The sequence below is a fragment of the Mastigoproctus giganteus genome, chromosome 8, assembly GCF_048544385.1.
Source record: "Mastigoproctus giganteus isolate SK-2022 chromosome 8, ASM4854438v1, whole genome shotgun sequence".
NCBI lineage: Eukaryota > Metazoa > Arthropoda > Arachnida > Uropygi > Thelyphonidae > Mastigoproctus > Mastigoproctus giganteus.
In genome coordinates, this window is record NC_143582.1 from 60,578,352 (window position 1) to 60,603,049 (window position 24,698).

The 24,698-nt window shown below is 36.4% G+C and overlaps 1 protein-coding gene across 1 annotated transcript in view; it reads right to left on the bottom strand.

Annotated features, from left to right (window-relative positions):
• LOC150081563 (proto-oncogene tyrosine-protein kinase ROS-like) overlaps positions 1 to 24,698 on the bottom strand; it is a 356,247-nt gene that overhangs the window by 119,221 nt on the left and 212,328 nt on the right. The window contains exons 21-23 of the mRNA XM_090380246.1: positions 16,026 to 16,333; positions 9,294 to 9,533; positions 4,594 to 4,808 (exon numbers count right to left, since the gene is read on the bottom strand). Coding sequence (XP_090236372.1) covers positions 4,594 to 4,808; positions 9,294 to 9,533; positions 16,026 to 16,333 — 763 coding nt within the window. The remainder of the gene's footprint in view (positions 1 to 4,593; positions 4,809 to 9,293; positions 9,534 to 16,025; positions 16,334 to 24,698) is intronic.

Genomic DNA, 24,698 nt, shown 5'->3' on the forward strand with positions numbered 1-24,698 from the left:
ATTTACTAAGATCATCAATCCTAGAGTAAGAGGAAAAAAGTATGATGCTAATAAGTCAGTCATGTTTATATGAAGTTGTAAAGAACATTCACAAAGTAACAGAGGTGGAAATATGAAAGGACAGAAACTGCAGCAAATAACTTTGGCAAGATTACAGCACTCTTGACCACTACTTGCAAGAAACAATTTCCTACTTTTAACCTTTTCAAAAAAAAAAAAAAAATAGTTTGGATTTATTAGTAACCTGTTTATAACTTTTTTTGAGCTTCAATATAGGCAGAAAGTGAAGCTGGAGTTTTCGATACAAATTTTGATATGTTACCTTCTTATCTTGGCCTCTGCTCTTTATAAGAAAAACCACAGTTTAGATAAAGGGTGAGAGTTTAAGTGGAATTAGGAATAAAGGATTTCATCCCTACAAGAATAATTTCACTAGCATGATCTGATCAAAAGATTTAAAACAGTTTTCCAAGCAAGGAATAGAAATTATACAGATCACCTTGTTTTGCACTCTGTAATGCTAAATGCTACAAGGTTGAGAAGGGCCTGAAGAAGAGACCTTCACCACATTGTGATCTAGGTACCTAGAGGACAACTAACATTAAGAGTGTACTTTTAAGAGTTGATCAGGAAAATATCAACTGCCAAATGTGTGTTGAGGACTATTTAATATTCTAGTAAGTAAATGAAAAAGTTGTATGAGATCATTAGTAACACAAAAATCTGCAATATCTCTTGCAGCTGGATCTATACAGTAGAAAAATGAAGACAGTTGTGTGTGAGTTGTGAACATTAAAATCATAAAATATAATTACTTCACTGTTAGGAAAGTTATGAAAATGATAAAGACAACAAGATGAAATGGAGTAAAGTGATTTTAAGCAAAAGGAGATCAAAAAGTAGAGGTTCTAGATTAAGTCTCTGACAAGGAGGAACTGTCTGTGTGGATATATGTAGAAGTACCACTTTTAAAGCAGAAAGAATTGTAAAGGACATAATTAGATTGTTTGTTTGTTTGTTATGGGTTTTACTGGCACATTATCAGGCTGTAACTGGCTATAATATGCCAAAACCAGGTTATATAAAATATAACAGTTAAGAGTTCAATGACCTAATGAATTAGATCATCAAGATGTATAACAATAAAATATATGTAAAAAGATATAAAAGGCAAATTTTAAATAAGAGTAAAAGATTTAATTCAGCCATTTTTACTTATTTTAAATAAGTAAAAATAATAAATAAATAAATTTTCTGTTTATACTCTGGCATGACAACCAAGTCAGTAGAGTTTACAATAAATCGTCAATACAAGTATTTATCGTATTCAGTAGTCACGGGCTTGAACCCCAGTCCACTCAAGGAACACGTGCTATGCACTCTTGCTCCTGACCACTTGACTATGTCATGGCTGACACATTGTCATTGTTAGATAAAATATGACTGCAAGCATAAGACTCAGTCAGATAACTAAAAGCAGTAAAATATAAAACATGTTTGTGCCTATAACGTGAATATTCAGATAAAATATGCCGTATAGTATAGTTTAAAAGGTGTCACACACACCTCACACATAGGGGAGTCATCTGCCCTGAGCAGCTGCTTGTTTGTTATTTGGTTTTTTTAGGAGCATTAGCAACTAAGGCCATATTGCTCCGGGATATGCAGTGGTCATTCCCTGACCTTTCCGCATCCTCCGTATTTGGTGGTGACGGGCTCGAACCCCGGTCTAATCAAGAAGCATGTGCTATGCACTGCTGCTCCTTCCCACCTGGCTATGGAGGCGCCTTCCCTGAGCAGCAGGAATGAATGCATAAGATGACTGTGTCCTATGCAGAGGCAAGCAAGAACAACTTCCTCTCTGCGGTTCCTGAACAGACCAGGCTGCCAGAGTTTAATTACAGGCTCTATCTGATACAGCTTATTTGTGATTTGCACGTGCCAAGATTGTGTCACTGGGAGAGTTATATGTTACATATTACTTGCCTGTAGTCTTTATAGGGGACTAATAGGTTACGGCTGTTCTTCAGTTGCAGTGACCTAGCTGCAGCATCAGCCAGTTCATAACCGTTGATCCCAATATGGCTGGGGGTTCAGCAGAAACAGATATGAAATGAACATTTAGAAAGAGAATATAACATCTGCTGGACCCAGATCAAGAAGGGATGAGGATTACATGTCATTCTGATAAAACCTGTAGTATACTTAAAGAGTCATTATACATCATGCACCTTTGGGAATTTTGGATTTTAACATGGCCTAATTCTATAGCATACAACTCTGCTGAGTATATGCTGCATTTGTCAGGGCTCTTCTGAGATGTAGTGTTATCTGGGAAGGTGGTGTTAGACCGCAACAGATGACTCTGACCTCAGGCCATCAGTAAGGAAAGGCAAGAAGTCAGAGTATTTGGCTCGGTGGGCACCACCGAGTTGGTAGACAGAATTTGAAGTGGTGGCCTTTCCCCATTTCTTAATAGATAAGTTGCATTATGTTGTTTGAGCATGTCAGAGTGTAAGTGGTTACCTTGGTGACTGGGAAACACTCTCTGAGCAGCCCTTGGGCACAAATACCAAAGGACGGTTGGCAGTCTGACAGGTATTATATTACAGATTTTCCCATCATGGAAGGCAGGGATTTCAGTATGAAAGCATACTGACAACTTTCCTACAAAGCCATAATGATGGTTCATTTGCTTCGACAACGAGGCTCTGGACAGGAGATGTTTGAAATGCTCCAGTGGCAAGGTTAAAACGTCCTGATGGTGGATGGGATCCAGCCATCAGAGTATGCTGAGTCGAACAGATGTGTATACCTGGGACCTGTAATCTAACTTAGATCACATAAGTGCATGACAGTGTGTGTGTGTGTGTTGGGTGGGGGGAATAAAGTACATCAGTCAGCACCCCAAGAATTAGAAGAGATTGCATGTAAGATGTTCAAGCCTCTCATGCACTTCACACGTAGTTGACATTTATGTTCTAGAAAAGTCAACTCTATCAAATACAAATATAATCAAATACAAAAATCTAGTCTCAGGTACTATTAAAATAGCATTTTGTCCAAGTCTCAGTTTAGGGTTTAGGGGTGATTACACTTGTGACAAAAATATATCCAAACAGTCTTTGTGGTGAGAAGCTGAAGTCATTATTCATTGCCTGTGAGTTCAAGTGATCAGTGCCATGCTGCAGTTGTCTCTCGATTATCCTAATTTTTCACAATTGAGAAAATATGCAAAATTGTCAACATAGAGGGCACAGTTTACAGCAGGGGGAAGTTGTTCTGCAATGGAATTCACTTTGATGGCAAAGGTGTAATACTTAAAACTGATTCTTGTGGATCAGTTTAAGTGTTAGTCTTACTCGCTCCTCTGGGCAAAAGGGATAAGAGAGTGTAGGCCCTACACGAACTTGGAAATACCAGTTGGCTAAAAAGTTTTTAATAAAAATGGGGAGGTACCCTCTAAGACTGAGACTGTATATGTCTTTTAAAATGCCAAATCTCCAAGTTGTGCCATATACTTTTTCCATATCAAAGAACACAGACAACAAATGTTCTCATTTTATGAAACCATCCTGGGTGGATGTTTCTAATCTAATTAAATGGTCCATACTGAACCCATTCCTTTGGAAGCTGCAGTGCACTCTGGAGAGGAGGCCATTTGTCTCCAAATACCATATAAGATGGGCAGTGATCCTTCTTTCTCTCCAGGAATTTGCATAGAAAGCTAATCAGAGCAATAAGATAGCAGTTTGTTGTGACTTTGGATCTTTTTCTGGCTTAGGAAATGTAAGCATGATTGCCTTATGAGAGAAATCTGTAATCTGCTCTACTCTTTTATCCAGAAATTGCAGTTGGTCAATGGATTTTGCTAACAGATGTTTGATCTTGGAAAGAGTTAGAGCTGTTTTTAACTTTTCTATATGTAAAAAGGTGTTAGATCCCACATTTAGAAGGGAGAGGTCATTATCAGTGAGCATATGCTTTATGACACCCCTTCCATTAATGCCAGCACTACTCCACACAATGCTTTGTCCACTGAAATTGCCAAAGAGTAAGGCAAGGGTGGGAAGCTGCAGGAGATCATCAAGGTCTGTCTGGGAGATGTCAGCCCCAGGTGGCAAATAAATTGAACAAACTGTTAATAAAATCGACTGTAAGGCATATTGCTACTACTTTTATGTTGGTGGAAAGCGGAACAGATTGAAATTCAAAATACTTTTAAAATTGACACAATGAACATTTACTCAAAAGCAATCTCACAAATGATTACCATCAAAATACTTTTAAAATTAACACAATGAACATTTACTCAAAAACAATTTAAAAAATGATTACCAGCAGATGTCTCACCACACAAGAATGCACAAGGATACCAAGATCACAAACTTTGAGAAGAAATTCAGTTAAAATCCATCCCTGATTAAAATAATTTATTAAATTTTATCAAACTAATTTTTTTAACAAAAAGACTTAGATAATCTCCAAAATTGAACAAGAGACTTGCATGAACCCCTTGTTAATAAGTCTATATAAGACCCAGTGGTAATAATGCTAAAATATATTTAATCTTACATTTTTATCTATATTTACCATAATTTTGCAACCCTTTAAAGTAATTCCACATTCCTGCTTTCCATTCCTTTCTATTTTTCCATAATAAACAGTGTATAGTACAGATGCCATAGATATTCTCTGACAGTGGTGTGGACGTTCTGCAGGAAGTAAATTCAATGTGATGCTAGTCGGTGAATGACTGTTAATGACTGGTGACTTTCTGTAATATCTTGGAGACAGACAACTAGCATCTAAATAAAAAAAATTACAAAAATTTAAAAAAAAAGAAGCCGATTAATACAATTATTGCTTGTAAAGATAAGGTTCAATTCTCTGCACAAAAGAATCGATATATGCTTTAAGCATTCCTTATTTTGTTATTCACTAAAATACAGACTATTCATATTTTAAAGAGCTTATTAAATAATTAAGTTACAATGGTGCCTGTTATCATAATTGGTGACTGTTAGTAAACTTCAGTATGGGCATGATTTGTTGATCAGAAAATATCCAATATCCATGCAATATTCAACTTCCATGCATACTCAGCAAAACATGTCTGGTGCAAGGGTTGGAATGGCTTCAGTGATTCTTTTCTTTGTGTTGCAAGAGAACCATGACACACCACTAAATCCATCATGATAGGGTATGAAGGGTTAGGGCAAGAAAAGGAGACATGTGACATGAGTAAGTTATGGAGCACAGGTTTAAAGACCATGAAAAAATGCCATATGGACCTGTAGAATTCTTTGTATCAAGACTGTTTAGGGTTCTTCTAATTTCCTTCTGTCTAAGTGGACCTATGGTATGCAAGGAAGTGATCTATGATGCCATTGACCTAAAAACTCTTCAGTGTTTTCTTGTAAAACTCTTCAGTACTTACTCTAAACAAATCAGTAATAGTATCAGTTGTGGAAAATGATCCAAAAAAGCAAGCTTATACAGTATCAGCCAAAATAAAAAAAAACAGAAATTTCCCATTTCAGCTATCCATCCACTACAATAATTTGTTTAATCCTTCCTTAAATTTATTCCAACTACGCTCTCCAACACTAGATGGAAGTTTGTTCCAACAATTAATTACTCTCTGATTGAAAGCATTTCATACATTGTTCCTCGAAGCATCTTTTCTCAATTTAAATTTATGCCTCCTGCATGTGTTGTCTGAACAAGAGCAAAGATGCTGTTAGCAATTACCGTATTTGATGGCATATAAGATGCACTTTTTTTTCCGAAAAAATGCCTTGAAAAATCAGTCTGTGTCCTATATGCAGAATTGAGCCCTCCTTCATCAGCGTTGAAGCAAGTGGGCAGGTTGTATTTTGCCGTTTTGTCAGAATATTTTTGTTTCTGAAGGATAACGGGACACCCTAGGGCATGTTTGGACTTTCAGAGTTGTTTGGAATCAGTTCCAAGAAGTTTCGAAAGCCAGAGAACACAGAAAAAGCCTTAGAAGGTGATGGAAGCTTCAAGATTCTTCTCCAGGTTTCTCAATAGTTTGCCGATCCTTTAAAAGGTGGCACGACTGGCGGGCCAGTAAGTTCTGTGCAGGCTTTCATGTGTTGAGTGCATCTCTGTGTATGGTAGTGTACTTTAATTGTGTGTGAAATTACTATAATCACGACAATGAATTTTAATCATTGTGGGTGACTGAAATAAAATAAAGAACAGTGTTAATTGTGTACCAGTTGTTTTTAATCAGAACCTCATTTCATAACAATATTGTTTAATCTTGGCATTTGACATTATTTTAATGTATTTTACCCTCAGAAAATAGCTGCAGGAGAAAAGAGGTTGAGTTGACTATCAGATATAAACTAAATGTAACAGATCACTCTAAAACACACAACCTATGGAAAAATGATATGTGTCTGGGGGCGGAAGCAAAAAAAAACTTCAAGATGCTAAAAAAAGTAAACATAACCTTAGTCATCCCATCCCACATTGGCCAGAACCTGAAGAAGATTTAAAAAGTGGATAGTGGATAGTAGGTGAAAGGAATTTAGGAAGAAGTGTTTCTACCAAAATGAATATGCATAAGGCCAGGATATCAGCAGAAGGACGAAGAAATTCCAAATTGTTCTGGAATAGAAGGTTGGTGTTACTGATTCATGCAAAGGCATGTTTATCAATGCGTACAAAAACATCAATTGCACAAAAATTACCAGCTGATTATGAAACAAAAATACTGTAATTCCATAAATTTGTAATAAAGGCACGAAAACTTCTTTTAAACTTGGCCAAATAGGAAATATGGACAAGGTCCCACTAACTCTTGATGCACAATCAAAACTGAATATCAAAGGGTCTAAAATGGTGTCAATAAAAACTACCGGGCTGAGAAAACATATTACACAGTAGTTTTGACCTGCTGTGCTGATGGCACAAAACTACCACCATTTTTAATATTTAAAAGAAAAAACTCCTAAGGAAATAATTCCAGGAGGTGTATTTGTTCATGTTCATCCAAAAGGATGGATGGATGAATCTGTAATGAATTTATGGCTCCAAAAAATATGGGCAAGGCATCCTGGTAGTTTCTTAAGGTAACCATCTCTTCTCATTTGGGACCAGTTCAGAGCCCATAGAACTGAAGTCATTAAAAAGAGGGTGAGGGAATTGAATACTCAGGTAGTTGTCATTCCTGGTGGATTGACAAGCCAATTGCAGCCTTTGGATGTGTCCAGAAACAAGCCATTTAAGCAAAATATGAGAGAACAGTGGAAAAAAACTGGATGAGAGAACCCGATCATGACCTCATACCCACAGGAAGAATGAAGAGGCCCACCATTACACATGTGTGTGAATGGGTTAAGGAAGCTTGGAGAAATATAAGTGGTAAAATAATTATAAAGTCTTTCAAGAAGACTGGAATTAGTAATACCCTTGATGGCACTGAAGACACTGAGTTATTTGAAGACAATAATACCAACATTAGTGAGGAAGAGTTTTTGGGATTTAAAGGCAATGATTTTTTGAACTTTCCCTTTACTGAACACTAATGTTTTTTACCATTCCCTCACTGTCTTTTTGTACATTTTATATTCTAGTGGTAGTTTGCTTCATATAAAATATTTTCTAATGTAGCTAAGATTCTTTTATTTCTCTTTTAAATTAATGTATTGGTAAATTAATAATAATAATAATTGAATAATGTATTATTATACAATATTAGTATTTTTTTTTGCTGTTCTGATCACATGTTTAGAATGAGTTGTTTTCTACTATACACATTAGAATATGCACTAAAACTTTTTTCCCTTAATTTTCCTTTCTAAAATGGGGGTGTGTCCTATATGCTCATGCATCTTATATGCCATCAAATATAGTAGTTTAATCAATCCATTTAAAGCCTTAAAGGCTTCAATCAAGTTTTCTTGTAGGTGCTTAGTTTCCAGTTGCAGCAATTTGCAAAGCTGAACATTTTCTTGTTAAGAGTATCTGGGATTCTGTTAAGAGTATCTATAGTGTAGTGTATTTTGGAACCTCTTCATAGCAGGTTAGTTTTTGAAATAATTTTGAGATTTTTTTTTTTAATATATTAACCTGTAGTTAATATATAGTTTGAATTCCCATAGTCATGTAGGTTAGTTTATTTTTGTATTTAAATAAGTATTTGGAAAGCTTAATATTCAGATAGCCTTTGTTATCGATATTTTGGTGGGAATTTTGTAACTTTCATTCGGTAACTTAAATTTAACTTCACTAGTGGTTCAAGTTTTGTTAACAGTTTAATTTCTGTAATACTTGCTAATTTAAATTCTGTAATATATTGTAAATTTAAATTGTGTAATTTTTTAAAGGTTCAAATTTTATCTAAATAATGGCTGTTACAAAATTCACTTATAATACAAAGTCCTAGGACATCATGACCCAGACAGAAATGCCTGCAAACAGTTCCGGTGTAAGTCACAGGTTCACTGGTAGTATATCCTGTGGCATGCATTCTAAGATTAGTCTAGTGGACAAACCTAGCTTAACTGATGATTCTTTTCTTTGCACCCAATGCAAGGATTGTACAGATCTCAAATTAAAACTTGGGCATTACGAGAAGAATTTGAGTCACCGAAGAAACAGGTATATGTCCTAGGAATTTCCATGACCTACCAAGTTATACGCCCTCTATTCAGGTCCCAGAAAAGAATAGTCAAGTGCATACTGCTGTGGTTGAAGGCGATTTTGATTTTACTGGGAGACTATTGTCAGGGATAAGGATAATATTTTTTGCAATAAAGAGAGATGGACCAGAACCAGGGTGTGTTTACTGAGAGCATTGTGGCCAACCAGATGCATTCTTTCACGTTTTCAGTTTATCCAACCAGTAATGGTTACTTCCAGCAGGGTGATGCACCATGTTAAGGCATGGATCATTAAAGAATGATTCCAGGAGCAGAAAAGTTGATCTTACCATACTTCATTGGCCTGCTCAGTTACTGGATCTCAACTCAAGCAGAATAAGGTAGAATAAGCAGTTTGCATCCACCACTGTCCAATCTGAGGCAACTGAGGAATTCAACGGAGGAGTTTGCATGGGCTAGCATCCTTGTGCAGCATTTTCAACACATCATAAAGTCAATGCTCCAATGACTTGAGGCAGTTCTGGAGGGTTAAAGGAGGTACCATTCACTATTATATATTTATATGTAATAAACTGACATGGGCCCTATGAGTGGGTATATAATGTACATACCCACATATAAAAATTAGAACTTCTAGATGTTACTTAATATAATTACCTGGAAAGGGCTGTAAATTGTCACCTATAGCATGTATTCCCCTCACTCCTTTAACTACTTCAACTACAATATGATTTTTAAGGTGAGAAGCAGCAGGCAGCTTAAAAGTGGCAGCAGTCGAAGTTGATGATGGCATATGAAGTACCTTTCCTTGTTTTCTGATGCTATAAACTTTTCCCAATGAGCTATTAGACCAGTATATTCTGGATGCATCAACAGTAAGAGAAGTTGGTGGCAAGCCTATGGAGGGGAAAAAAAAAGAGCATGTATTGAATTTAATTTACATTGAAGTATGAATAACAATATCAGAATAGTGTCAATAACTTTTCATTTCCATTTTACATTTAGGTACTAGATTTTGCATATGAATACACATGTAAAAAATGCAAAGTATAATAATCTTAGAGGACATCTAAATCTGGGAAAATGAAGCTTTTTTTTATATATATATATATATATATATATATAGTAAGTTTATGCGATATAACATAACATAATATAAGAAGGGTTAAAATTATATAAGAAGGGTTAAAGTATATATTATAATCCAGTTGAACTAACAGCAGTACATGATATTATGAAGTATCATTAGTTTAGCAATGTCCTCTATGACAGCATAGTTGTTTCACCACTTATCACTCATTTCAAGAAGTATGTAGTAGATTGAAGGAATTTCTAAAGGCTTCTTCAGTCAAGTACAACTTTCTCCCTATCTGTTATTCTCAGTATTTTCAATTTCAATACGTTCTAAATTACTGCTGTACCTAAAACCCAACAACACAGTTTAGTAAAATGGTTTGTGATTAAATAAATATAATTTTAGGCTTTAATGGAAGGTATATATTGATATCCAACATATACTGTTAAAATAATATTATGCAACAAAAAATGTTTATATTTAGTTATTCCTTATACAAGGTGTGATCAAAAAGTTTGAAACTGACATCTTGAAATTGTGGCATCACAGTGAGTTGCAACATGTTTGGTGACTTGTCTAGACATAGTAACACACAAATCACTCATTTATCTGCAGTCAGCCTGAATTAGTGCATATTGAATAGTAAGTGTCTTATGTTCTTTGTGGTATTTTAAAATGAATAATTTTACTAAGTAAAAAATCTGCATGAAATTTGCTTTAAATTAGGAAAAATGAAACGTAAACCCAAGAAATATTAGATGCAACTCTCAGAGAAGATGCTATACATTGTCTGAAGACTTTTCTGAAGGTTTTCCAAATATCAGTTCAGTTCCCAACGTTTTTAATCGCACCTCCTATGTATTTTGTGTGCTATGTCCAATGGTTTCATTGGTTTATCTCTAGTGTCAATATTTTGGCAGTAATTGAAGATTATGTTTTTGTGATATTTATATGTATTACATAAATCCATACCAATACTGTGATATATAAAAGTGTGTAATGTTTGTATAATGTCTTTTTTTTTTTTTTATGACTTACAATAGATACCAAAAAAAGGTGCAAGTTACCTTCAGATTTGTTCTGCCATGTTTTGCTGACAACATATAGGTATGAAAGCAAGTGGCATATCACTGGCTGCTTAGTGCCACCAGTGATATGCTTGTATGGTGCATGGAATGCCTATGGGCGATCAAGACAAAAATGAAGAGAGGATAAGATAAAGTAGTGCCCACAAGTTGTGGGTACTTCTCATTCCTGCTAAAGTATTGAAGGTTAACATTAAAGGGATGGTTCTGTGGTAGTCGTAAATGCGTTTTTGCTATATGCCATGAATATGGAGAGGCCTGCAAACAATCATCATGACTGCTACTATTGTATGGTATGACAGATATATCAAAGTTTAAAAAATCTCATGATCAATTTGGCAAATAAATAGGATTACACTTCAGAAGTCTGTTCAAATAAAGCATCATATTTACTTAATCAATAAGAATTAAATGATTTAGTGAGGGACTTGCTTATGTCTTAGATCCCAACAGTAAACATTCATATACAGAAAAAAGCATGTCAGTTATGCATGTTTTTACACTGTTGTAGAATCCTGTATTACTGTTTTGATTTGATTAATCTTTTTTGAATAAATCAGTATTAGTCAAAATTCAGTAGAGTGTGGCATCCTTTCATAGTTCAAGTAAAAGTTTAAAAAAACTGTGCTACTTCACATGAGAATATTTACCTGCCAATTCCTGTTTCACACACTGTTCGTATTAAAGAAGATGACAGAAATGTGAAGCATGTGACAGATATTAAAGTATGACCAGTATAAATAGGATGTCTGTGGGCAACTTCAAGATGCTGAGATTCCTTCTGGGTTTACAAGATGCTTTCACTAAGTCAGTATTAATATTTGCAAATCATGCAAGGAAGCATGCTTATACAACATTAACCAGTTCATCTGTTTGTCCTCTCTAATAATACTGGTCAAAAAAAATAAAATAAAACAAAATAATAAAAAAATATATATCTCCTGAGAAAAGTTGCAGATACCACAGGAAAAATATTTTTGGCTGCTTCCAAAAATATCAGACTTATAGCTCTATCACATCTCCATTCAAAGATACAGTGAAATTTTAGTAACTTAATGAATGGCCAATTTCCAATATCTTACAATAACATATATGCTATCTTAAAAATGAGTCTTATTCATTTTAAAGTATTTTATGAAACGTGTAATGTACTACATACATTATGTTTCGTTAGAGCTTTTCTTATAGTCTGTTTTGTTTTTTCCTTTTAAGAAATCAGCAATAATCTCCCATAGTGGCAGGATCCCAGTGACCTTGGTACTGCTTTTCCATCATGGATATATTGTGATGAAAGCCCTTCCCCTGCTCAAAGCATCCGTCTCCCAAATTCTAAGGGGAAAAAACTGAGATAGGTATGAAGAAACTGAATTTTTAAAGACATATGGCACCCCATAACTTAATAACATGCAGTAAAGTTGACATAAAATATTTATAATTATCTTCTTTAATTTTTCCAAGAAAATTCATGTACAACTGCTTTAAATGAATGCCAAGCTATTAGTTCACTATTCTGTGGTTGTGTTTCAAATATAATCTTTGAGGAGTTTCTTTATTTGAGGCCCAATGAAAATTCCTTCTTTCAGGTTTACATTTTTCTTTATCCAGAGCCATAACCAAATTCTTCCTTAATCTAAGCTTTATATGTAAAGGTGGAAGAAGCATCTTTTTTGGTTCAACCAGTGGAACATATTTTATATTACTTCTCCCGTGCAAAAATTTGCAGGGGAGAAGTAATTCAGTAGAAAAATTACTTCTCCCCTAATAAGAGCAGTCATTCAGTAGAAAAATATTACATTGCTGCACAATGTAATATTTTTCTACTGAATGACTGTCCCACAAACACAAAAAACAACAGAATTTTGTGAAACCTCCCTGTAGACTAGTTGGTAATCCAAAGCTGTGTTGAATTACCAATTATCTGAATGTTCACAGACATTCCAAGCAAAGTCATGGTACATTAATGCATTAAGGATCTTAGACATACTTTCATGTTTCTTTCAAGCCAACAGCATGAAGTATAGCAACTGATGGGAATGCATTCCCACTGTGCAGAAAAACTACTTTTAAATTTAATTTTGAGGCACCAATTTGTATGGCACAAATATGCTATACAAATGGCTGACTTTGGCACAAGCTTCTTCACAAGATGTACAACAGCAGCTAATGGGGGAACCCTGGGGTCTGCCACAACAACACATGAAATCCCCGAATATCGAACTGATTTCAGTTGGTTATTTGTATGCATTGTTCTTACCTCTGGCCTTTAGGCAATCAAACTGAACTGTAGAAAGCACAAATTAAGAGATAAAAGGATTAAGAATTTATCACTTTAGCTTTTAAGAGTTCAAGGGGTTTTTAAATCCAAAATTTAGTGGTGCCTGTAAAACCTTTACTATACCAAGAAATCACACTGGTCAACAGCTAACTATCTATCCACAGTCATTGCCAAAGATTAAGGCATATTCCGGACACAGACATTGGCCCCGGTCAACCTGTTTCTATTGTAAGCACCATATTAGAGAATTAGGAGAGAGTGAGTTTCCTTTATCCCAGAAATTCATCTGTTGTTATGCAGAAATGAGTTATCCACACTTTCACTAAATTTCACCTGTCTCTGTATGGTAGGTACAAGTGGTCCCGCCAACCGGGCTAGCCAGGTGAGTAAAGTGCCTACCTGCCAACCCAAAGGCACCATAGTGCCTACCTGCCAACCCAGAGGTGGGTTCGCATCCCGCCTCGGGCTTGGATCAGTGTAAAATGCAAAAACTTTGGGAGGTGCATTATGGCCTCAGAAGCCAATGCGCCAAAAACTAACAAAAAAAAAAAACAAGTGATCCCTAAACCAATTTTGTTTTAGCTGCTGTGCAATAATCTTAAATGTCTAAGAGGAAATCCTTGAGTGTAGTGGAAAAAGTGGAAGTGCTTAATAGTGTATATCGGGGTGTTAAAAAAAAAAGAAATCCCTTTAAAATTTGGTTTCCCTGCCAGTAGTGTGTCAACCATTCTGAAAAACTTTGTTTTGACTCTCAAACTGTTTGAGGAAATGGGACGAGTCGGAAGTATGTGAAATTATGTCTGTATATGAAGATGTAGATGAAGCCATTTTTAAGTGGGCGAAGTTGATTTGAGACCAAAACATGCTGATATTAGGGCCATTAATAAAAGAAAAAGCTACAGAATATGCATCTTTTCTTGGGCATAAAACATTTCAAGCCAGTTCTGGTTGGCTGGAAAAATTTAAAAAGCGCTATTGCTTATTCAAAAAAGTTATTTCTGGTGAAAGTGGGGTTGTAATCAAAGAAGACTATACCCATCGGAAAGAAACAGTTTTTTTTTAATAAAATTATGGAGGACTATGAACCCAAAGACATATTCAATTGATGAAACGGGTATATTTTTTAAATGTATGCCGAACAAGACACTGACTTTTAAAGGTGATAAATGTGTAGGTGGTAAAAATAGTAAGGAGAGCCTTGGTGTTGCAAATATGACTGGTAATGAAAAACTGAAGCTTTTGGTAATAAGCAAAAGTAAACAACCCTGATGTTTCAAAGGAGTAAAGTCATTATAGTTGGACTACAACTACAACAAAAAATCTTGGATGACAAGTGAAATTTTTGAACAGTGGATTTTAAATTTCGATAGAAAGATGATGAAAGAAAACAAAAAAACATTTTGACAGCCGACAACTGCCCTGACCCCTTCAATCGGTAATTCCGATTGAAGCCTGTGAAGCCTGTTTTCTTCCCTTCGAATATCTTGTCTAAACAATTGACCATTATCAAGAATTTGAAAATGCACTACCAAAGGCACATACTGAAAAAAAATTATACTGAGAATAAAAACCAACCAACCTAGATTCTGTTATAGATTTTCAGATGTGCATATCATAGTTGGCAAAATTGTGAAGTCAACATGTGACAGAAACAATGATTATGAATGTTTCGCAAAAGCAGGTTTTGCTACTAAAACACCAGTTAACAGGAATGAGAGGGATGAACTGCTACAAGACATTGAGCAAACTTGGAAAGAACTCCATTGAGAGGTTTGATCAGTGGAGAAATTGTTCTTGAAGAATTTTTAGGAGTTGATAATATGATAGTAACTGAAAATATCAAGTGACTCCAACATTTTGGAGAGTATTCAAAGACCTGATAACAATACTGACGATGAGGGCAACGAAGGCAATATTAAACCTTCCAAACATGAAATGTTGGCAGCATTTGAAACTTTTATTTCAGACCTTCAGTTTGAAGAAAATGTGCCAGAAAATATATTTCAGTGCTTAAACAAATGTGAACATTGTTAATAATGATGTACAGTAAAATCCAGTGTACAACAAAAAATAACCATATATTTTACGACATAATTCTTAAATGTGTACTAATATATTGTGCGCATCATGTAAGTAGTCATTTCTTAATATGTATGCATTAATAAATTAATTGTTTTCAAATGTTAGAAAATTTATTCATTCCCACTTATTTCTGATTTATGTCCCATATTTTGTTGCATTTCTAAATATTGAATTACAGTATTACTGTAATTCCAACTGTATCTTTAAATTTATTCCAACTGGCCAATTCCATATGAGGCAGAAAAATTTATTCCAGAAATCAATTGCTCTCTGAGTGAACTGAAATTTCCAAACATCTATTCTGCAACCACTGTTTTTTTTTTCTTTTTTTTTCCAATTTAAATTTACTTCTCCTTGTGGGTATCACTGGAGAAAGAGTAAAGATGCCATCAGCATTTAATTTATTTAAGCCTTTTAAAACCTTATACACTTTGGTAAGCTCACCATACAGAGTGCCTGCTTTTTGGAAATTTATACAACTTAAAGAATAAGAATATTATTTTTGTACTCCTCAATTAATCGTGTTGCTCTTCTCTGCACCCCTTTCCAAAATACCTTCTTAAAATGAGGATTCCAAACCTGCATGCGGCATGCTAGATGCGGCCTAATCACTGCCTTACATAACAAATCTAGATCATTTCTGGATCAATGCATTCCTGAATGGTTGATGGTTTTTCTGAATAGCTTCATTAGAATCTCCTGTGAGCTTCATATACAATGAGTTCACATTGAGATGTCAAACTTTGCTTTACAATAGGGCATCAAGTATGGTAAAATTCTTCTATAACACTGTTATAACTTTTTTTTAAAATTTAGCTTCAATATTTGATGAAACTTAAAATATAAAGAATAATAACACAGCTAGAACTTACCATTGTCTTTAGTTTCAGTTGCATTTACTAATAAATAACACATACAGCCTTTCAAGTCAGAAGACCAAATATGTCCATGCCTGCCATCTACCCAAAGAACTTCAGGATTTGAAGCATTTGAATGATCTACTGCTATAGCACTACCAACAGCTGGGCGTGGGGGACAACTGCAAGGTTTATTTTCAGATGTCCTTTTCACTTTGTATGATGACGACTGCCAAAAGAATGGTCGCATATGTTGACCCTTGGTATCACAGATCATGAGTTGGCCTAAATCAGCACTGCTCATTACAGTCCACAACAGCATGCTGCATAAAAACAAGATTAAGTTACTGTAGGAATAACACACACATGCACACACACACACACACAGCTTTGCATTGGGAACACCTACCTAGTACCTGGGTGCATTGACTTTATCACACAGCATGGCCTCAATGTGTTGTGAAATTGAGTCCATGAGGGTGCCGCTAACCGGGCTAGCTGGGTGGGTAAAGTGCCTGCCTGGCAACCCAAAGCTCACGGGTTTGAATCCTGCCTCGGGCTTGGATCAAAGTACTGCAAAAACCTTGGGAGGTGCATTATGGCCACAGAAGCCGATGCACTAACAACTACCAAAAAAAAAATGAGGGTTCTGAATGGACTATTCTATTACATCTCACACAAGTTCAGTAGGCAAGTAATGACCACTGGAAAAAAAAAAAAAAAAAAAAAAGGAATGTGCCAGGATGATCACAGTATCAGTGCAACACCACTGTAATCATCTGATATGGATTGTTGAAAGATGCCTTATTGTGTTCTGGGAAGATAATCACCACAAATAGTTATATATGATTAGAAATGATGATGAACTCATACAAGTCTCCAATGAGGCACTCATCCAAATGTGCCTCATTCCATTACACTGCCCCTACTAGTCTGGGCAAAACCATTCATGAAGTAGGGTTCAAGAACCTCATTTTGAGAATGCACCCATCTATCCATATGGTGTTGTTGGAATTTGATTTGTAGTTGGAGTTGTAATTCATTAGACCATGCAACCTAGTTCTAGTTATTTGCGATCTAACAGCTCTGCTCCATTGCCCATCATAGGTTCATCTGTTTATAATAGGCTATCAGTTCACGTATTTGGGAGGGCCATCAGCTATGATACCTCAACTCTGTTAGTGTCTAATGCACAGTCCATATTGAAAGGATTGAAACATATGGTTTGTTGTTATTTATATAATTTTCAGATAACCTATTAAATTTAATATTAATATTTTTAAGCAGGGTCAGGTAAAACCAAATTGGTATAAGCATGCAAAATGTATATCAAAGATTGCATCAGATTAAACTGCATGTATTTGATGGTTGGTTGTCTATATGCATGATAAAAAACTAATTTTTTTCTTTTTAATCAAAGTTTCCCAGGAGGCAATTCTCTCCTTCAGCTGATTAACAGTCACGGTGAAGGGAAGTAAAAAAAAAAAAAAAAAAAATCACTTTTATTTTGATTTCTATTACTGCATTGAAATATTCCCCTCTAATCCTACGGTTCCTCCCCTCCCAGTTCCCCCAAGAACAATGCTTACAGATTGGTCAGCTGCAAGCATTTTAGAATACCACTCATAACCAAAGTGTGCATTTGAGAATAATCAATGATTTCAACCCCTCGTAAATATTTTTGTATAAAAATTGTGGGAAAAAACACCAGATATCAAGTCTAGCTAGAATTAAGATGCAATCCATCTTCTTTCAAGAATTTAGATTTAGCTCTGCACACATGTAATAATGTGCTGCTGATTACAAGGAACAGCTAATCACTTATGTTAGAAAACAGTTTTGCTCTCTCTCTCTCTCTCTCTCTCTCTCTCTCTCTCTTAGGGTGTTTGAAAAATGATGGTCAATGATTTAAAGGTGAAAAGTACAAACTAAAATAAGCAAAAAAGCCCCAGTGACCATCACGAACCATTTTCGATATAATGCACATTTTCTGTTAAGATCTGCCACTGACTATGGGAGCACTAGTTTATCAAAAAGCTGTGAATCCTTTAGGGTGGTTTTATTAAACATAACATAATACATTTTTAAATTTTGGTTTCAACATCACAGGATTTTACAGATGTTACATGTTACAGGATGTTACAAAAGGTGTTCAAAATGTTGTCCTTGAATCTGTCTTTTCTGCATTGAGTTGTGAATCCTCTCAGGCATTCCTGGGTCATTTCTGATTTGCTGAAAGGCTCCTTCAACCCAATGCTGCAATTCCTCAACTGTGTTAATGTCAGAAGTGTACACCAAGCTTTTTACATGACCCCCAGATACAAAAATCCATAGGATTTAAGTCTGGTGATCTGGGAGGCCACATTACAGGTCCACCTCTACCTATCCACCATTGACCATACCTTCTAGTTAGATACCAAGTCACGACTCGAGCAAAATATACCGGTGCACCATTATGCATAAACCACATGTTCTGGCATTGCTGAAGTGAAACATTACCATCATCAAGGAGGTCTGGAAGAACATTCTGCAGGAACTGAAGGTACAGCTCTCCTGTTAGCCTGTTTGGTAGAAAGTGTGGTCCAATTAGATGGTCTCCATAGTCCTGTCCAGACATTCAACGAGAAATGTTGCTGATGTCGTGAGTCATGAATTGCATTATGATTTTCGTTGGATTAAACGTGACAGTTATGAAAATTAAAAATACCATCCTGAGTAAACCCGGCTTCATTCACTGATGTTGTTTAAAATGTTTAAAAATTGGGGTTTCAGGACACACTGTTGTTGCATCCACTGGCAAAAGTTCACTCTGGGAGGGTAGTCTGTTTGTTTGTTATTTGGTTTTTAGGAGCATTAGCAACTAAGGCCATATTGCTCAGGGGATATGCAGTGGTCATTCCCTGACCACTCCGCATCCTCCGTATTTGGTGGTTACGGGCTTGAACCCCGGTCTAATCAAGAAGCATGTGCTACGCACTGCTGCTCCTGGCCACCTGGCTATGGAGGCACCCCAGGTAGTCTGTATTGTTCAGACCTTGTGCTCGCTGGATATGGTAGGGGTACAGTAATTAGAGATGTAAAATTTGCCACACACTGCTATGACTAAGAGCAACCCTCCTTGTTGAAATTCCTGGATTTTGTTCCATTCTTTCTAACACCCTTTCCTCAACATCAGGTGTTATGCTTCTGGGCCTAGTTGCCCATACTCCATGTGCGAAGCAACCATGTTCTCTAAATCACTGATGTACCCTGATGAATGTGCACCTGTTGGGCTGCCTTCGGCGGGAAAATGCTTCTTGGTACAATCAGGCAGCCTCGAGTGCACTGCCGTTGGCTTTACCATACATGAAGTGCATGTCCACATACTCTTTGCTGCTGTAACCTCTTTCCACATTGACTTTTTTTTTTTTTTTGTAGTTATTGGCACATCGGCTTCTGTGGCCATAATGCACCTCCCAAGGTTTATGCACTACTTTGATCCAAGCCTGAGGCGGGATTCGAACCCGCGACCTTTGGGTTGCCAGGCAGGCACTTTACCCACCCGGCTAGCCCAGTCGGCCCCACATTGACTATTCTTTGACAAGTACTAGTATGCCTGCTAAGTCTCAGAGCATTGAGAGAGGGGAAAGGGAGAGAATGAGCATAACATAACCTAAACAAACAATCAGTTGTGGATACCAACTATAAATGTGCAATATCTCGAAAATGATTCACTTAAGGACCCATGTTTACTAGGCGTTTTTTGCATATTGTAGTCTGTACAGTTCATCTTTAAATTATTGACTATCACTTTTCAAACACCCTGTATATCAGATGCCACTGTACAATCGAAAAACACGAGGTAAACAATTGGAAAAGACTTAGTGTGCAGAATTTCCTGTTTATTATGACCAGGAATTAAAACTCTATTTAAATGTATTTTGCCATTTAATTTTCTTCCAAATTTTATTTCATGTTATTATTATTTTGATAATGGTCATGCAACTGGAATTATTACTGAAACCAAGAAAAGTATTTCAAAAGTTATATAGTAAAAGTCTGATAATCCATCATCTGAAAAGATAAGCTAAAAACATTATATAAGCTGGCCTCCTGCAGACTAGCAATAGGACAATATACATCAATAATTACAAGGAATATATTAAGGAAGCAAATAACAAGAAAATACAAAGTTTAAAACAGTTACATAGTAACAATAGAAGCAGTGTCAATAAACTGGATTAATTCAAGCTAGTGATTAGGTGCTGTTGTTTGTTTGTTATTTGGTTTTTAGGAGCATTAGCAACTAAGGCCATATTGCTCCGCGGATATGCGGTGGTCATTCCCTTACCTTTCTGCATCTTCCATATTTGGTGGTCATGGGCTCGAACCCTGGTCTAATCAAGAAGCATGTACTACGCACTGCTGCTCCTGCCCACCTGGCTACGGAGGTGCCAGTTAGGTGCTGATATAATAGGTTAACTAAGATGATTTCACTCTGATACAGAGGATGATGAGTTTCATTTTGAAATATACAAAGTGTATAGGAAGGACAGGGTGGAATGAAGGGGTTATGCTTCTGATCATAAGCTGGTTGAATGTGGTATAATCATGCTCTGCTTCTGAACAATTTTGGGAAAGCAGAATCTGGGTAGTGTAGATAGCGGTAAAGTAAAATTTGGATTGAGACTGCTGCAAACCACATGATAATAATGAGTATGATAAGAGTCTCTATATGCAACTTGATTTGACAAGAAAGTTACAGCATGTTTTTATAGAAGCTTTATATTTACCACTCACTAACTGGAAATTGTGAATGGTAACTCAATCTGTGGGTAAATATTTTAAACCAATTCTGTGATTTCACAGAATCGGTTTAAAATATTTACCCACAGATTGAGTCTTCTCTTCTCCCCAACCTGTTGATTATCACTAGCAATCTAAGTAATATGATGGTACATGAACTGTTTAGCAGCGAGTAATCAAGTGTCCTAAAGTGAATGACAAATGAAATTTTGGTAGTCAAGGGTAAAGGCAAGAGTATAATTTCAAAAAAGGGGATTACTGTGTAATAAGAGATTCTTAGACTCAATCAAACAGTCTGACAGAGTTCCATAGAGGATGTTGCTGTACTGGTATTACGGGCAAGATCCTGAGGTGGACTGTATGATAGCTGATTAGCAGGGGTAGAGGGTTGTTATAAATAGCTATTCTTCAAAGTAAGTGAGAAAGGGTTATAAGTGGGATCTCACTTATAATCCTCGCTCTTGAATGGTGTAAGGTTTGGTGCTGGGACCATCCTTGTTTCTGAGAGTCTTAAGCATTGAGAAGGGAATAAAGAACATGATGTCCAAATTTCAAATGATATAAAGGTTAGGAGGGTGATTAACAATACAGGCTGAACTTCAGAATGACTTGAACAGGCTTCATAAATGGACAGAGAAGTGGTAGCTGCATTTTAATACTGCCATATATAAAATTCTCCATTTTATAAATTAAGAATTTAAAAATAACTTATACACTCTGTAGGATAGCAGAGCTGAATAGTGTAAATGAGGAGAGACTTGGTTGTTTTGATAAAATCAGATTTGGGGATTAGCACACAGTGTAAGCATGTGGCCAGGAAGGCACATAGTGTCTTGTCAATCATTTATCACACTTTTGCATCTCAGGTGAAGAAGCTGCAGTACCATTATATAAGTCAATGGCAAGACCACATTTTAAATACAGTGTTTAAGTTTGGAAGCTGCACTTAAGGAAAGATGTTGCCACTCCTTGAAAGGGTCCAGAGATGGATGACTCATCTAGTGAGAATGGCAAAAGGATATCTATATGGAGCTTGAAAGCTTGGAATCAGGGGGAAGGGGAGGAGAATTTAATTAAGCTATGTAAAGTACTGAGGATGGAGTAAAAATTGAATAATGATGGAATTTTCATAATGAAAAGAGATGCAATAACCAGGGAGCATAAATATAAATTATTGGGGAAAATAGTAAAATAGCATACTGGACCTCAGGAAGTTTATATTTCATCAGCATGTTGTCAACCACTAGAATGAACTACTTTCTTGGGTGGTTAGGGTTAATAATTTTGTGAAATTTAAGAGGCAGCTGAATCAGTACTTTCCTGCCAGTGGGAAGAATATAGACAGGCTTCCTTGCATCTTTTGATAATTAATATTAATAGTTTTATAAACCTGTACATGATCCCCTCTAATTCATTGATTCAAATAAATATAAAAAGACTAAAAATTAGAAATTGGGGTGGGAAAATGGTCTGATATTTCAGGATCTGCCTTGCATGCTCCTTCGGAGGCTTAAAAATGAGACTAAGGTATGACCTTATTAATACAAAGGGTACTAGGAAAGTTTTGCAATATGACGCAACAATGAATCACAGGAAGCTGCTTGCTGCTGCATGTTGAGACATGTTCATACGTGCATAGTAACCGCTGCGCCAAGTCGATGGGCTCAGTTATTCATTAGTAGTGAGAGTGTAAAGTGCTTGCGATGGCATCGTGGTCACGAAATGAGATAAGGACAGTTTTGCGGTATAATTTCGTGCGTGGTTTAACCATAGACCAGTGCTTTGAAGAAATGACTCTTGCACTAGATGATGATTGTCCACATCGTACAACGATATTCAGGTGGTATAGAGAATTCCAAAGGGGAAATTTCACTCTGGAGGATTCTGAGAGGCCGGGAAGGCCACGAACGTCAGTTACGGAGGAAAACGAGGAAAACGTTACTGCTGTGAGGAAAATGCTTGACGAAAACAGGCGAGTGACCTACCAACAGATAGAGGATACTTTGGACCTAAATGCACCAGCAATTCGTTCGATTCTGCAAGATCATTTGCACGTGAAGAAACTTTGTTCTCTCTGGGTGCCGCATCAACTGACTGAAGAGCAGATGACACGACGTGTGACTTGGTGCCGGGAGATGTTTAAAAAGTTTGATAAGGGACAATCTCGGTATGTGAACAACATTGTGACAGGTGACGAGACTTGGCTGTACTATTACGATCTGCCGACCAAGGCTCAAAACAAAGTTTGGAGTGTTTGATGATGACGACACACCCGTAATTGTTAGAAAATCCCGATCTGTAAAGAAGAAAATGATAGCTGTATTTTTCAAATCGAGTGGAATTGTGGAACGTGTCGTTTTGGACACGCAGAAGACAGTCACAGCTAAGTGGTATACTGAACAATGCCTGCCTAAAGTCATTGGATCTATGAAGAACCTGCGGCCAAAGTCAAGAATGGACACCTGGTACCTCCATCACGATAATGCGCCAAAGCCTGCACCGAATATTGGACCACGACAGGACTGAAACTTCTCGAGCACCCTCCCTACAGGCCAGACCTTGCTCCCTGCGACTTTGCACTGCTCCCGCATGTGAAAATGAAGCTAAAAGGGAGGCGGTTTTCCAGTAATGAGGACCTTCTACGGGCTTGGGACAACGAGTGTGCTTTACTCCCTAGTGAAACTTGGCAGAACTGGTTTAAAGATTGGTTTCGGAGGATGGAGAGGTGTATTGAATGTAGAGGAAATTACTTTGAAAAAATTAAATAAACAAAGCTGTATTGCAAATCTTTCCTAGTACCCTTTGTATATACATTTTAACCGTATTATACTGAAATATATTACTCTCTGTCTTATGTTAGGAAATTACAGTCATATTATCTTTTAATAACACTATTATACATTAATGGGTTTATAATTATTTTGTTTATAAAGTACGTCATTTTATTATATTTATTTCATATAAAATCAAAGTCAAAATCTAATACTGGTAAGATACATACAAAAAAAGCCATAAAAGCTCCCCATAATATGTATTAGGACATCCAGATAACTTCATAACATTAGTCTGTATTTGATTAATTTGGCGAAAATGTGTAATGTAAAAAATACAGGATATTGAACAAACTATTTTTGTCACTGTTGAAAAAAAAAAGCCGTGAATTAGGGTTGAATTTGAAAGTGTCCGCAATTCTGCCCAGACATGGTAGGAGAGAGTATATGATGAGAGCCTTGTCGATCAATTCGGCCCTGGAAAGATTGTGCAAGGCTCAAGGGGTAGAATTTTTTTTCAGCCTGGTCTGTACTTGTTAACAGGAGAGACTGCTTCTACAGGGATGGGATACACTTAAATAGGAAGGGTGCAAGAATATTTGTTGATGCTATCGAGGCAGTGTTAGGTGGATCGTAAAACTGCTAGCTTGGGGGGATACAAGGACTAATAGATTAACAGTAGCCACTGGCAGAGGTGAAAGTGATTCTTGCACTGCTTCACAAGATGCAGGATATTTCAGAGACTGCTGGGAGTCATTGCGGTACAAGTAAACACATGGGTTGTGTTAGGGTAGCTAAGAATAGGAACAGGTGCATGTATACTTGTGTGTACACCAATGCTAGGAGTTTGGTAAATAAATTTGATGGATTTGAGGTGTTGCTCAAAATATCAAAGGCAGATATTGTTGGGATATCAGAGACATGATGTCACACAAATATAAGAAATGCAGAACAACAATTTGGGGAGTTCAATGTGTACAGAAAGGATAGACAGGATAGGAAGGGAGGAGGGGTTATGCTATTAGTAAAGAAACACATAAAATCCAAGGAAGTGAAGCCAATCGACATCGCTGGGCAGTGCAGTGTCGAGTCAGTTTGGTGTGACATAAGCACTGGGAGATCAAAATTGAGA